Source organism: Corythoichthys intestinalis, chromosome 15 (assembly GCF_030265065.1).
Source record: "Corythoichthys intestinalis isolate RoL2023-P3 chromosome 15, ASM3026506v1, whole genome shotgun sequence".
Classification (NCBI taxonomy): domain Eukaryota; kingdom Metazoa; phylum Chordata; class Actinopteri; order Syngnathiformes; family Syngnathidae; genus Corythoichthys; species Corythoichthys intestinalis.
Window position 1 is genome coordinate 16407290 of NC_080409.1, and position 13943 is coordinate 16421232.

The 13943-nt window shown below is 38.8% G+C and overlaps 1 protein-coding gene across 7 annotated transcripts in view; it reads right to left on the reverse strand.

Moving 5' to 3' along the window:
- Positions 1–1508: 1508 nt before the first annotated feature.
- LOC130930901 (coiled-coil domain-containing protein 9) overlaps positions 1509–13943 on the reverse strand; it is a 37090-nt gene continuing 24655 nt past the window's right edge. For 2 of the 7 annotated variants that reach the window (XM_057859198.1, XM_057859199.1), the window contains exons 7-13: positions 13849–13898; positions 13703–13753; positions 12894–12990; positions 9412–9451; positions 8784–9336; positions 4236–4318; positions 3963–4086 (exon numbers count right to left, since the gene is read on the reverse strand). In XM_057859198.1, the coding sequence (XP_057715181.1) occupies positions 4030–4086; positions 4236–4318; positions 8784–9336; positions 9412–9451; positions 12894–12990; positions 13703–13753; positions 13849–13898 (931 nt within the window). In that variant the 3' untranslated portion in view covers positions 3963–4029. Of the gene's footprint in view, positions 3904–3960; positions 4087–4235; positions 4319–8783; positions 9337–9411; positions 9452–12893; positions 12991–13702; positions 13754–13848; positions 13899–13943 lie in introns of those variants that run through there. The other 5 variants (XM_057859200.1, XM_057859201.1, XM_057859196.1 and 2 more) reach the window with 4 other exon arrangements.

Here is a 13943-nt window from a genome sequence, read left to right on the forward strand (position 1 = left end):
TTTATGTTACGCCCTTAGCAGCCGTCCGTGGGACGTAACAGTGGGATTATGGGAAGCATGAGCGGGCATTCCGCACTTACGTTAAATGTGTCAAAGATTTTAACGTGATTAATTCAAAAAATTAATTACCGCCCGTTAAGGCGCTAAATTTGACAGCACTTTACATTCTGTCAGAAACTCGTTCGGTACGTCCCCGTACCGAACCGAGGACCACGTACCGAAACGGTTCAATACAAATACATGTACCGTTACACCCTTAGTGGCAGAGTGAGTTTGATCCCGGGTGAGAGCAAAATTTTAAATCATCCAAATTACCTAAAATGTTCAAACTGTTTAAACTGAAGTCTTACTCATTTAGAATGTTGAGTTCAAATTAATAACTATTATTGTGTTGGGTTTTCCATTAAAACTTGAAAAAGCCAGTGGAACTGGTTAATTTGAAATTTCGAGTTCAACCATTTTTTTCCCACAGTGCAATGAATGAGTTTTTAGATCAGGGACTGTCAGCAGGTAATTTAAAATCTTTGTGACATGGACTGCAAGTGCAAAAAACACGTTTACACTTTACATATCAACGCAAATACATAAGCAATCAGCTCACATTCACTGACCTTGAATTATTTTTTATCATGCAGGCTTCTATGTGATGTGGAGTGCTGCTAACAATCCTACACTGCTCTCGAGTCCTCAAACAGCCTACAGAGCTTATTTCCATTATTTTAACACCCCCACTGCAGAGCATTACGTCATACCCTGGAAACCGTTAGCTACCTTTCCACCAAAGTGCACCCAGAGTCTAGTATGCACGTAAATGTTTTTTGTTGTTAATAGAGAACACTTGACCTTGATAGATATTAAGATTTGTGTGCTTTATAGAAAGTACCAGGCCAACATGTGTTGTCTCCAGGGACAGAAGGCTGCTATAGTTACCACAACAGGGGGAGTTAATTAAAATAGTAGCACATGAGGGAGCTCGCACCTGTAAGGCAAAGAGGGAACGGTTTCCAATTCAGTACCTCTGCAGAGAGCTCATCAGAAATTAATCAAACCTAATATGTATATGTATGTATATAATACTACTTATGTGCCTTTTTTGGGTGAAAGAGTGAGAAGGTTTTTGAGGATTATTCAAAATTTACACAACTGAAACCCAGTGGAGGGCTGACACATTTGGCGAGTACCCACTGTTCTATTTTTTTTCTGAATTATTACTCAGCAGATTATTCTATTGTGGCATTGCAGTTATGATAACTGGTAAAAAAAAAAAAATTGAGTCGACAGGACAGTACACGGTCTCCTTGAAAATAGTTCTATTTGTTGCATACACACATTCGAATAAACTGAACATGAAGGCCTCAGCTACAGGGTCACAGCCATTTTTCAATGTGCTATTGGTGGTGTTAAGATTGCATCTAAATACAAAATGTGGGATATACTACTAAAAATAAGTGTTCTAAACTTCTAACCCCCCCAAAGGGGATGAAAAAGGTTCAATACACTCTCTCATATAAAACTAGAACAATATTTTAGCTTTATTTTTCAATCATTATTTATACATAGGCTTTAAATGCATTCTTCCCCAGTGCGTATCTGCTTCAAACCTTTTTTTATGTAACCACAGTTGAAGCTGTAAGAACCCTGTAGTGTGTCAGTTAACTACTGTACTTGGTTACATAACAGTTTTACTAAACTACAGCATTCTCCCCAAATCAAATCGGCACACAAGACAAGGCTGTGTATTATTTGATTTGGACTCACAGTTCAACAAAAAGACATTTGAAAACACACACATTTAAAGAAAGTTGAAATACAAGTCTGGGTCGATGACAATTGTCAATTATATTTGACAATGTCCAAATACAAGGCACAACAACATTCTCAGACTGCTTATCAAATAGAACGTTTTTCCCTCCAAAATGGGCTATGAAAAGAGCATGAAAGGGCAGCTGTGGTTGCATCTGTGTTTTAACTACTGACAAACCCTCATGCGCATTCTTGATTTATTTTCAACATCCCAAGTGTTTCCCTCCCAGATGTGCCTCAATGCCTCAGTGGACAAAATCAACAGTCCTATACACAAACTTCTGTTTAAATGCCATACAAACAAACCAGAAGTGCAAAAATCTTAGTTTTGAAGGCATGGCAGATATATTTCATACCGCTGCTATCAAAACTACACATGTGCAAATTTCCATTTGTTTTCAAGTGCATAAAAATATTATACGCAGCCGTAAAGTGACTAATTATGTTGCTGACGTTAACTTGTAAATTTTTTAACTTAAAATATAGGAACCTTTCAATGTGTTGAGCTGAGCTTTACATTTTTAAGTCAGGTGTACACACATAATTGCACACTCAGTCTTAGTAGCATGTTCAAATTTGGCTTGTGGTAGTTTATAAACCTACTATATTGCTTAAAAAAATAAAATCTTTGCTTCATGTTTTTTTACCAATACCAATCCCCCATGATTGTAGCCTAAGGGTCAAATCAGGCACTACATGAATACAATTATAGCCCCTTTCACAAACATATCCCGGTAAACTCCTGTGTAAGGTGACACGGGATTTACTCGCGTCATTGCTTTCATGCATGTAGAGATATCCCGGGAATGACGCGCGTTGGAAACTTTCACAGATTTGTCCTGTGTTGCCCACTGGCGCTCTCTGTGCGGGGAGGGCTGCTGGCTGGATTTTAAAACCTGGACATTACGTGATTTTTGGTCAGCAACGGCTGTCACAATGTTGGTCAAATTGTGTTTTGTTACAGAGCCGGTTGTGGGAGCGTTCCCGACGTCGTAACTGCAGCCAATTCAAGCTCATCTAGACTGTATTTCAGGCCAGGCGATCCATGAGAAGGGTGCCGAGATATTAACTTGCTGGGTGCCATTCGACACCTTGTACTCTCGGAATTTTGTGCATTTGCTAACTTGTTCGTCCGCCGCCCTCGTTTTGAAATGCCCTACGTTGTGCTGGTATTTGAGTGTATTTGTTTTTTTGTCTTATCGGCTCTCTGCCTACTGCTTAGGTTAGTATTATTCATCCCTATCGATCTACTGTCACGGACCCATTGTGTAATTGCCCGTTTTCTGCGATCCTGTGTATTTTTGTTTTATTTACCGGTAATAAACCCTTGAAGACATCCCTCCGTTGTTTTTTGCTTTGCGGTACAACCTTGTTTCCGCAGTTCCGGACCCTAATATCAGCCACAAAATAAACCACACATTTCCAAAGATGGACGATGGACTCTTTTCCTCGACTCTATGATCCTGTAGCAGTTTAATTTTGTTATGTTTTCACTTTAATTTAGCCATTTCCAGCTTGCTTTGTTGAGAATTGCAATGTTTCTTTACAGCTTTTCGTCTTACTGCGAAGAAAAAGGAAGTGACGATCGGCCTGCCATGATATTTACGTCATCAGACATCGTGCTGTGACCCGGGAATTTAACGCTTACTTTCACATACGCCTCGTCCCAGGAAAGTCTCGTACATTATACTAAAATGCGACCCGTTAAATGTCCGTGTCAGTCGACCCGTGAAGTTGCTTTCACATACAAGGCCTGCCCGCTTAAATCTTGTGATTCAAACGGTGCTTCAGGTGAATGTGAAAGGGGCCATATCAGATCTTTCTTTTTAAGGCCAAACTCCAATATATCAAACTAATATACGTGAATACAAGAACACATGTAAACATTCAGTGGTATTGCACTCAAGTTGCACACTAACATTAAATGATGTATCACCACGGATCCTTTTGTATTTCATTAAGTGTTCGGATGCAGCAATACACCACAATGTTGGATCAAATAGCTTCCTCAAACTGCAAGGCTTGAAATCACATCTCCATCAAGCATCCATATTCGAGTCTTTCATCATATGCATCCTGAAAATATTAATGTTCTCTTGCCTGCAAAACAGAAGAGAAACTGTGATTAACTTCCCATTCATCACATAGGTAATCTATACATACATTTCACTGTGCACACTTTAATCTGAGGTCTATTCCAGTAGGGGATGAGATGAAGGCCCTTTCTCATGAGAATTTCTGCTGCACTCCAACGAGCCCCGAGGGTTGGTGAATATACTTAAACTGAAATTGGATATCACACAGCTGCCATTCACACATGCTGGTCGCCTCTCTCTTCATCTATTTAACATCATCATCCATTTGCACCTTCCATCAGTCAATTTACACACCTATCGATTCCCCTCGGCCCTCTGCTTCTGCCTCACACTAACCTTGTCGGTGCAGCTAAAGAGTTCCGGGTGTGACTCCCCCGATTCCAGGCTCAAGACACATACACACGGATCATTAGGTTCATCTGTGAATTAAAAACGGGGTAAAATGATATTTTAAAGAGATGTGACATCATATTAAATCTTATTGAGATGGAGAAAATATTAAATGATATCTTATATTTTAATATACATTATGTATGAATTGCTGCAAAACGTATAAAATATATGACAAACAGATACACAAGCATTCATGCACTCATATTCCGACTTTAAACCAATACTTTTTTCCTCCGCTTTCAACCCTGCCTCTTTTACTCCTGTACGGCACTGAAAGGGTTCATGAAAAACATTACTATTTTTAATGTATTATGGAAAATTGTACCATGAAATTGTTTTATTTTTCAGTAGCGATATCGAGTTGAAAAATGTATCTTGACTATTTAATCGTTTAGGTGTGAAAGTCTCGATGGTTTATAGTCCAGTGTCTAATACAGTAGAGGCCAAAAGTTTGGACACACCTTCTCATTTTTGCGTTTTCTTTATTTTCATGACTATTTACACTGTAAATTCTCACTGAAGGTAATAGAACTATGAATGAACACGTGTTTTACACGTGAATTATGTACTTAGCAAAAAAAGGGGAAATAACTAAAAACATGAATAATATTCTAGTATCTTTAAGGTAGCCACCCTTTGCTCTGATTACTTTTTTGCACTCTTGCAATTCTCTTGATGAGCTTCTCGAGGGAGTCAACTAAAATGGTTTTTGACCTTACAGGTATGCCTTTTCAGGGTTGATTAGTGGAATTTATTGTTTTATCAATGGGGTTGGGCCCTTCATTTGTGTTGTATTGAATGAGGTGTGTCCAAACTTTTGGCCTGTACTGTATGTGAATAACTGCTGCTTTCACGTGAAGTTTGGTGGTTGTGGCTTAATAAGCAGGTGCGCCTTATAGTCCAAATCTTACAGTAATTTAAATATGCAATGAATTTGAATAAGTCAATGTTATACATTCATTATTTCTGATGTTTATTGTATAATATCTTAATAAAGATAATGTGTCATTAGTTTTTTCTTTGCTTTATTCAAAGCAACACTTGGTAGCTTTTCAGTTTTGGTCGATTCTAGCGGACAATATACAGTAATGTTTTGCCTTAACCCTTTAACACTGAACGTGTCGGCAGCGAAATGTTTACGCATATCATATTTGAAGCCTAGTCCCGCTGTAATTACGTAACCCATGAGCCGCTGGTTGGTCTCATTTGAAAGTGTGGAAGTTGAGGTCCACGCCCGTTTTTACTTGAAGTCAATCAACCAAGTAAAACGGGAGATAATGTCATTTGAGTTTGATAGTTTTATTGCCTTCATAAATAAACACTAAAACGCTGCATGGACCATGTGTTTATGTCCATATTTCCATCATTTCTTGTCCTTTTTCAAGACCGAAAGCACCATGAAAAGCTACATAACCCAGGAGCCATTTTGAGGTCACGAAGGACGGACATAATGTGAACATTTTTAAAAAACGGCAGAGCGAGGCGCCGCCTAAGGAGAGGTAGCAGGCGACTGCTGGTTGGATTGAGCGAGCGACTGTGAAACATGCGGAATGAATCGAAAACTAAATTTAGCGCAAGCTAATGCGTTATTTCATAAACTTGAGGAAGAGGCTGGACCAGATTTGTCGTTGTTTTCTTCGGATGAGTCGGCAAGAGAAGTGACAGCAGCTCGCAAACGGCGGAAGAGTGGGCTGTGTGACTAGTGTGTGCTCCTGTGTCCTGTTCAAGGGGAAACTGAGTGGCATGCCTGACAAAATTTTACTGAACTAGTTTATTGTCAATATTTTTGAAAATACTTTTTTTCAATGTTACATTTAATTTTTTTTTTACTATGTGTTACTATGTGTTTACGATGTGCATGTTTGAGAAGCTCGATTGCATGTAGCCTATATAATTTGATAAAGTGATGGGTGCCATACCTAACCACACAGAGATCCTCCAAACCCTTTTTTTGTTAGATGGTATATATTCACTATTTTGCGTTGTTGGTCTACCGCATATATCCTGTTTTTACCATAAAATGTAGAAAGGACAAAAACGTCATGACCATAACTGCTGTTTTATCTTGAATTATCAAATATAAAACTATTCAGTCTCATTTCTTTCTTTTGAATGGTTATCCTAACAAGTTGAATAAATATTATCAAGCTTCAAAACTGTTCGTTGAGCATGTTTGGTTGTCAATGGGACATCAATATTACAAATTTTGACAGAAAAAAATGGAAATTGGGATTTTTTTTTTTTTTTTTTTTTTGTCTTTTGAGGTCCAAATTGTTGATTATAATTGGTCAGTGAAGAAAACAACAGTTTGAACATGAAGGTTATAGTATCCTGAAAAAAGGGACCCAACCAGGCCATTGTGAACATTTTTTTCTTAAAAATATAAAGACAGCATCAAACACATTCAAATTTGGACAAAACGTTTTCTCACTTTTGTTGATCTGCCATCTTTTCAGAATTCACGCGATAGCGTTCGCATCGACTTCCCACTTTATAATGAATAGGAAAAAGGGGAAGTGATGTACAGTGGGGCAAATAAGTATTTAGTCAACCACTAATTGTGCAAGTTCTCCCACTTGAAAATATTAGAGAGGCCTGTAATTGTCAACATGGGTAAACCTCAACCATGAGAGACAATGTGGGGAAAAAAAACAGAAAATCACGTTGTTTGATTTTTAAAGAATTTATTTGCAAATCATGGTGAAAAATAAGTATTTGGTCAATACCAAAAACTCATCTCAATACTTTGTCATTTACCCCTTGTTGGCAATAACAGAGGCCAAACGTTTTCTGTAACTCTTCACAAGCTTTTCACACACTGTTGCTGGTATTTTGGCCCATTCCTCCATGCAGATCTCCTCTAGAGCAGTGATGTTTTGGGGCTGTCGTTGGGCAACACGGACTTTCAACTCCCTCCACAGATTTTCTATGGGGTTGAGATCTGGAGACTTGCTAGGCCACTCCAGGACCTTGAAATGCTTCTTACAAAGCCATTCCTTTGATGCCCTGGCTGTGTGTTTGGGATCAATGTCATGCTGAAAGACCCAGCCACGTTTCATCTTCAATGCCCTTGCTGATGGAAGGAGATTTTCACTCAAAATCTCTTCATAAATGGCCCCATTCATTCTTTCCTTTACACAGATCAGTCGTCCTGGTCCCTTTGCAGAAAAACAGCCCCAAAGCATAATGTTTCCACCCCCATGCTTCACAGTGGGTATGGTGCAATTCAGTATTCTTTTTCCTCCAAACACGAGAACCTGTGTTTCTACCAAAAAGTTCTTTTTTGGTATTATCTGACCATAACACATTCTTCCAGTCCTCTTTTGGATCATCCAAATGCTCTCTAGGGGACCGCAGACGGGCCTGGACGTGTACTTTCTTCAGCAGGGGGACGCGTCTGGCAGTGAAGATTTGAGTCCCTGGCGGCGCATTGTGTTACTGATAGTAGCCTTTGTTACTGTGGTCCCAGCTCTCTGTAGGTCATTCACTAGGTCCCCCCATGTGGTTCTGTGATTTTTGCTCACCGTGCTTGTTATCATATTGACCCCACGGGGTGAGGAGGTAGCTGAAAGTCCGTGTTGCCCAACGACAGCCCCAAAACATCACTGCTCTAGAGGAGATCTGCATGGAGGAATGGGCTAAAATACCAGCAACAGTGTGTGAAAAGCTTGTGAAGAGTTACAGAAAATGTTTGGCCTCTGTTATTGCCAACAAAGGGTACATAACAAAGTATTGAGATGAACTTTTGCTATTGACCAAATACTTATTTTCCACCATGATTTGCAAATAAGTTCTTTAAAAATCAAACAATGTTATTTTCTGGGGGGTTTTCCACATTTTGTCTCTCATGGTTGAGGTTTACCCATGTTGGCAATTACAGGCCTCTCTAATATTTTCAAGTGGGAGAACTTGCACAATTAGTGGTTGACTAAATACTTATTTGCCCCACTGTATGTCATAAAGCAGTCACCACATTTGTAGTTTTTTTGTGTGCACCCTCCTCAAAGTTAGTTTGTGCCAGTGAAAGCAATACAGACCCCCTCAATATATAAAGGAGGTGTCATTCAACTAGTTGTCAGTCGACATATTATCACAAATGTTATCAAAATATTTTATAAAGGTTGAAAAGTTACCTAGTGTTGGTTTAAATTCTTTTGAACTGTAATTGTACTTAATAATGTATGCTCTCCAGTAAGAAACATATTAAATGCATACTTTAACTAACTACAGTTATGTTGGCATAAGTCAGGTGTGATACTCAGAACAGCATTGTTTGCATTTTTAAAAGCATGAAAGATTGTACCTAATGAAGTGCGCGGACAAATTTAATCCCTATTTGTGGAACCAAACTGAGAAAAACATCATAATACACATCCGTTATATTCTTCTAAAATTGAATTAAATGTGTAATTCAATCCTGTTCATCACTGCTGCTCGTCAATAAATTTTTCAGGTACACCTAACACTTTGTCCAGTAGCAGTGCAGAGTACCTGTGTTTATGTTGGCAAGGTCCACAGACTGGACAGAGCAGTCCAGTGGAGAAGCACAGACCTTCTCAGCAAGAGGACCACAAGCCGCTGTGGGAGCACTGATGTCTTTTTTAGTACATTCACTTTCAGAAGCCTGCTGCTGCCAATGACTCTCTTCATCCTCCTTGGCACTTTCCAGAAACTGTCGGGGCACTTCATGCTGATTTTTTTTCTGCAAGGAAGCCTTTACGAAGCACGTTTGACTTGATTCGGAGCTGCTAGCGGAATCCTGAGAGCCTGTGATTTGCTTTGTGTGAGCCCCCTGGATGAGCTCCTGTGAGAATCGCACTTTCTTCTCTGAAGTCCTATGGGGTGAGGCATCTGCTTTGTTCTGGACTGAAGTGTCTGCTCTCAATGTGGATGAACTTTTGGATCCACTCTCTATTTCACATGGATTTAATATATCTGGACTGAGCAACCTTGTTTTTGAGTCCTGATCTCTCTGCTCTTCTTCTTCAGCGTCTGTAAGTGCATCAAATTTCTCCAGGAATTCTTCAGATGGTACATCTGAAGTCTATGATTGAGACATAAATTCAGATGCACAAGCCATTTTAGTGACTGTCCAAATCGGGAGAATGGTTGAGTTTACCTGTAAATTATCACCTTCTACTTCTACTTGATCTTGCCATCTAAAAAAAAAGGGAACAATTTAGTTCTTCTCATTAAAAAGAAGTATTCATAACTAATAGGGAAATAATTTTGTAATAGAATAGAATAGAAAGCCCTTATTGTCATTGTATAGAGTACAACGAAATTTAAAGCTTTTGCCATAGCGTGCACCACATGAAACAAATGCAAAATTACAATAGGACTACTATTAAAAAAAAAAACTGGTTCCAGTGTACATAGATTTAGAATAAAGTGAATAAGTGACTAGCAGCAAGTGGTGATATATTGGTAATATATCAGTGCGTATATGACATTCATTCATTCATTTTCCATGCCGTTTTTCCTCACGAGGGTCGCGGAGGTGCTGGAGCCTATCCCAGCCAACTACGGGCAGTAGGCAGGGGACACCCTGAACTGGTTGCCAGCCAATCGCAGGGCACAAGGAGACATACAACCAATCACGCACACACTCATACCTATGGACAATTTAGAGTGTTCAATCAGCCTACCGTGCATGTTTTTGGGATGTGGGAGGAAACCCACGCAGGCACGGGGAGAACATGCAAACTCCACACAGGAAGGCCGAAGCCCGGGATTGAACCCTTGATCTCAGAACTGTGAGGCAGATGTGCTAACCACTCAGCCACCGTGCCGCCGCGTATATGACAATTCACAGTATTCAGACTAGGAGGCAGATGGCTGACTATAGATATTGATGTAACATTGATAAAATGCTTTAATATAACTGTATGGAGTAAGCAGATTGAGACAGATGAATGAGAACATATCACTGAGTGATGAGGCTGCAACAACTAATCGATTAAAATTGAGTAATAAATGAGTTGCCAACAAATTTGCTAATCGATTTTTGTTGGCAGCTATAAGCAGTCCCGTTTGGGTGCTTGTTTGTGTGTAATGGGAGGCTGCGCACGCGCCAGCAATAAGTGCAAGAGAGGCAGAGTTCACTGCTACACTCAGGTTGGGCTGCCGAATCAATAATATTACGAAGGGTCGAGAGTTAGATTGTAATTTCTTTTGTTAGAACCAGTGTGCGTCCGTCAGAAGTAAGTAAATGAAGCCAATTGTATTGTTTGTACTCTTTGTTGATGAGATGTTACTACTTAGTACGGAGCGCTAATCTAGTTAGCAATTATGCTAATCAGTGTCTTAAGAGTCCGTTTGCCTTGTGTTTTGGAGAAGCATATTAGCACTTGAGTTACTGTTAGTCAAGTTGTCTTTCTCATTTCTTTTTATAAAGAAACAACACACATAATCCCATTCATATAACAGCTTGGGAGTCTCAGCATAAACTCCCCTTCAAGCTGTAAATTGTCATACAAGAGTGTGCTTTGGAATTGGATTGTATTTATGAACAACTGTTTAACAAAGAAAACTGATTCATTACAGTCCTCCTCCTCCTTATTCGCACAGGCGTCACGTCCCATTAGGCAAACCAGGCAATTGCCTAGGGCCCCCAGCCATCAGAGGCCCCCTGAGGGCCAACAGATTTAGCACACACCGGGAAATTGCCAGTGAAAGCTTTGTGTCTGAGTTCCCTGAAGGGGCCCTTTCCCTCGCTCTACACCCCCCCCCCCCCACAAGCCTCTGTTTATTCGATGTTGTTGTTTAGTTTGATTGAAGTAAATAAATGAGTCATTGAAACAATTTCAGTGCCTTGCGCATAAGAAAAACATTCATTCAGCAACACTTTTTTATTTGAATGAACAGGACTTTTGTCTGATTTGTGTACTGAGAAGCAGTAATAAAATATTATTTTTGAAGGAAATAGTCATCCATTTTGTCTTTATTCTTACTTGCAATGTGCCAAAAACAACTTCAAGTTAAATTGTGAAGATAATTGAAAAAAGTGACATTTATCGGATTTATCGATTATTAAAAAAAATAATCGTTATTCAGTGCAAACTTGAGTATGTTGACAGCTCTTGGAAAGAAACTACAATTGGCAACTGACAATAGTCCAGACACACAGTACATACGACACCATTTAGGCCTTGCATGAGTGATGTATTGGGCCGTCATTTGTTTGTTTTCCCTACCAACAGCTATGACTGAGATATAACAATATTGCAAAGATATACAGTATCTCACATCCTTTAATGGACCAACACTGAAGAAATGACACCTTTCTACAATCTTAAGTCGTTTTTGTATGGCTTGTAGAACAGTCTTCTGCTCTACCGTCAAATAATAAGATTGCCAACACAACAACTGATTTGCAGCAGAGTAGAAAACAATCATTAAGTGACAATTTGGAAATTTCACAAGGAAGTGTAGTCATTTCTGTTGCCATTGGTTTAGACAATGCTTCTATTAGGGCTGCAGCTATCGATTATTGTAGTAGTCGATTAATCGATTAACTACTTAGTTTGAATAATCGAGTAATCAGATAAGGAACATAGAAAATTAAAATGCCTGAGCTAAGCCTCAACCTGTATAAAACAAAATAATAAATGAGGTTCTAAGTAAAACAAAAGAACAATATGCTCACTTACATAGCAAAAGTGCGCTAGCTTAAATTCTATTAAAAGCAATTTTTTTTACAATGCTCTTAACAAATGGTTCAAACACATATTCCCACAAAAAAAAGGCTAAATATACTCATATATTAAATTACGAATGCATTTAAAAAAACAGTAGCTCAAACAAAAACTTAGCTTATGCTGGTCTTAACAGGGAGCAGCTGGATTCAGCCATGTGAAATTGGTTACGTCATATTCACTGTCGCCACTAGAGGACAGGGTATCCAGCCAAATCAATAAAACTAAATGCAAACACTTTAGAAACAAACCATTACAACGCCATTTTAATTAAACAAATACTCAAAGCAGCAAAATTGAATTCGAATCTTTTTTCTAATCGAATTACTCGATTTAATCGATTAATCGTTGCAGCACTACCTTCTTCACTAGCTTCTAGTGATTTATTTTGAGGGGAACACTAAATATACAGCATTCTGTTATACATGTTCTTTGCTAACTACTCTACATGACAGTAATATATATTTTTTCAGTGTTGTCCTATCATCATTTACAATAACATCATTACTTATAATTATGAGGGGTGTATGCAATGTTATGACAACAGAAATTCACAATACACATTGATTTTTGGCTTTGCATGAATTGGTAGGTGATGCTTGTGTAACAACTTGACCTGTGAGCCTCAACACCAACCAACACACAAAAATATTTCAGAGCAGAGTACAGAAACAAGGAGGTTGTGAAATGTGAATGAAACCTCCTTCAGCTACCTTCACTTTCAATTCAACTAATCATGACATTCTTGGGAATGTAGCATGTTTTAGCATACAGTACAGAAAAACAAGTCTTCCCATGTGGTATGAGACATTCTGTATCCCAATGGTTCAATTAACTTTTTCATACGGGTCATGTTTGCATGCGAGTTAGCTATAAAACAAGATGTCAGCGCTCTAATACTGACCTTCTAGCCCTCCCAGTCAGACGATCTTTGCCTTTTGCGTTACTGCCCATTACTTGTAGGTTTTTTGTTGACTTGTCTTTGCCTCGCTTCTCATGACCTAAAACACATTGAAAGTTTCTGGAATAAGAAGTCTGTCCAAAATTAATATTCTATTAATCAGTTTTCTATATCACATTTCATCAGGAAACTTGGAATATTGGAATGTCTAGTTTTTTTGCGTGCCAAAGAGGACGAGATAGTATTGGACCATGAACATGCTCTAGTCTGCACAAACTTTGTACGCAACAACATCCCAGGCCAAATCCCTCCTGTTAAGGACTATCTCGAGCGCCACATTTGAAGGGACTGAGAGGACCAGCTTGGCTACAGATTGAGTCGGTTGTGTTCATAGTTGGTTGAAAGTGGTAAATTCTTACATCAATGCTTAATAGCCGTTCCCTCTATTACAAAACTAAAGCAGCTTTTAACAGTTGTTCAAGAACAAGATGTTTTGCATAATTCAACACTCCTCCTTGAATATTTATTGCGCTACCTCCTGCTGAGGGCTACATTTATTAAACCTCTAGAACCTCTACTATTCAATATTTAAAATAATAAATATTTTATGGAGCCCATATGACTAAACGACTTCAAATTGGAGCAATAATATCCCTCGCGTGGAATTTATCCAGTTTGATTAACACCAGATATGTATAACTATTAGTATGATACATCAGAATGTCAGTCTGTGTAGTTTGAGTCTGAGTTATTTCAATAAAATTGTTCCTCTTTGCTTTTCAACAAGAATTTTCATATTATTTCTTTGTTACCTCCTGGGTCAGCACCAGACCGATGCTGTACTCTTCTGGGGCTTCGTCCTCCTGGTAACATAAAACACAAGAGTGTAGAATGAGAGTAAAACTTATTAGGCATCGCACACAATATTCAGAACAAAGTGAAGGTTGGATAACCTCACCTCTAGGTGGAGGCACCCAATCTCTGTCAGGTACGGATTTGTCTAAAAACCTACAAGCAAAGGTTTATTTTAGTTCAGTTCTACTTTATTAGTTA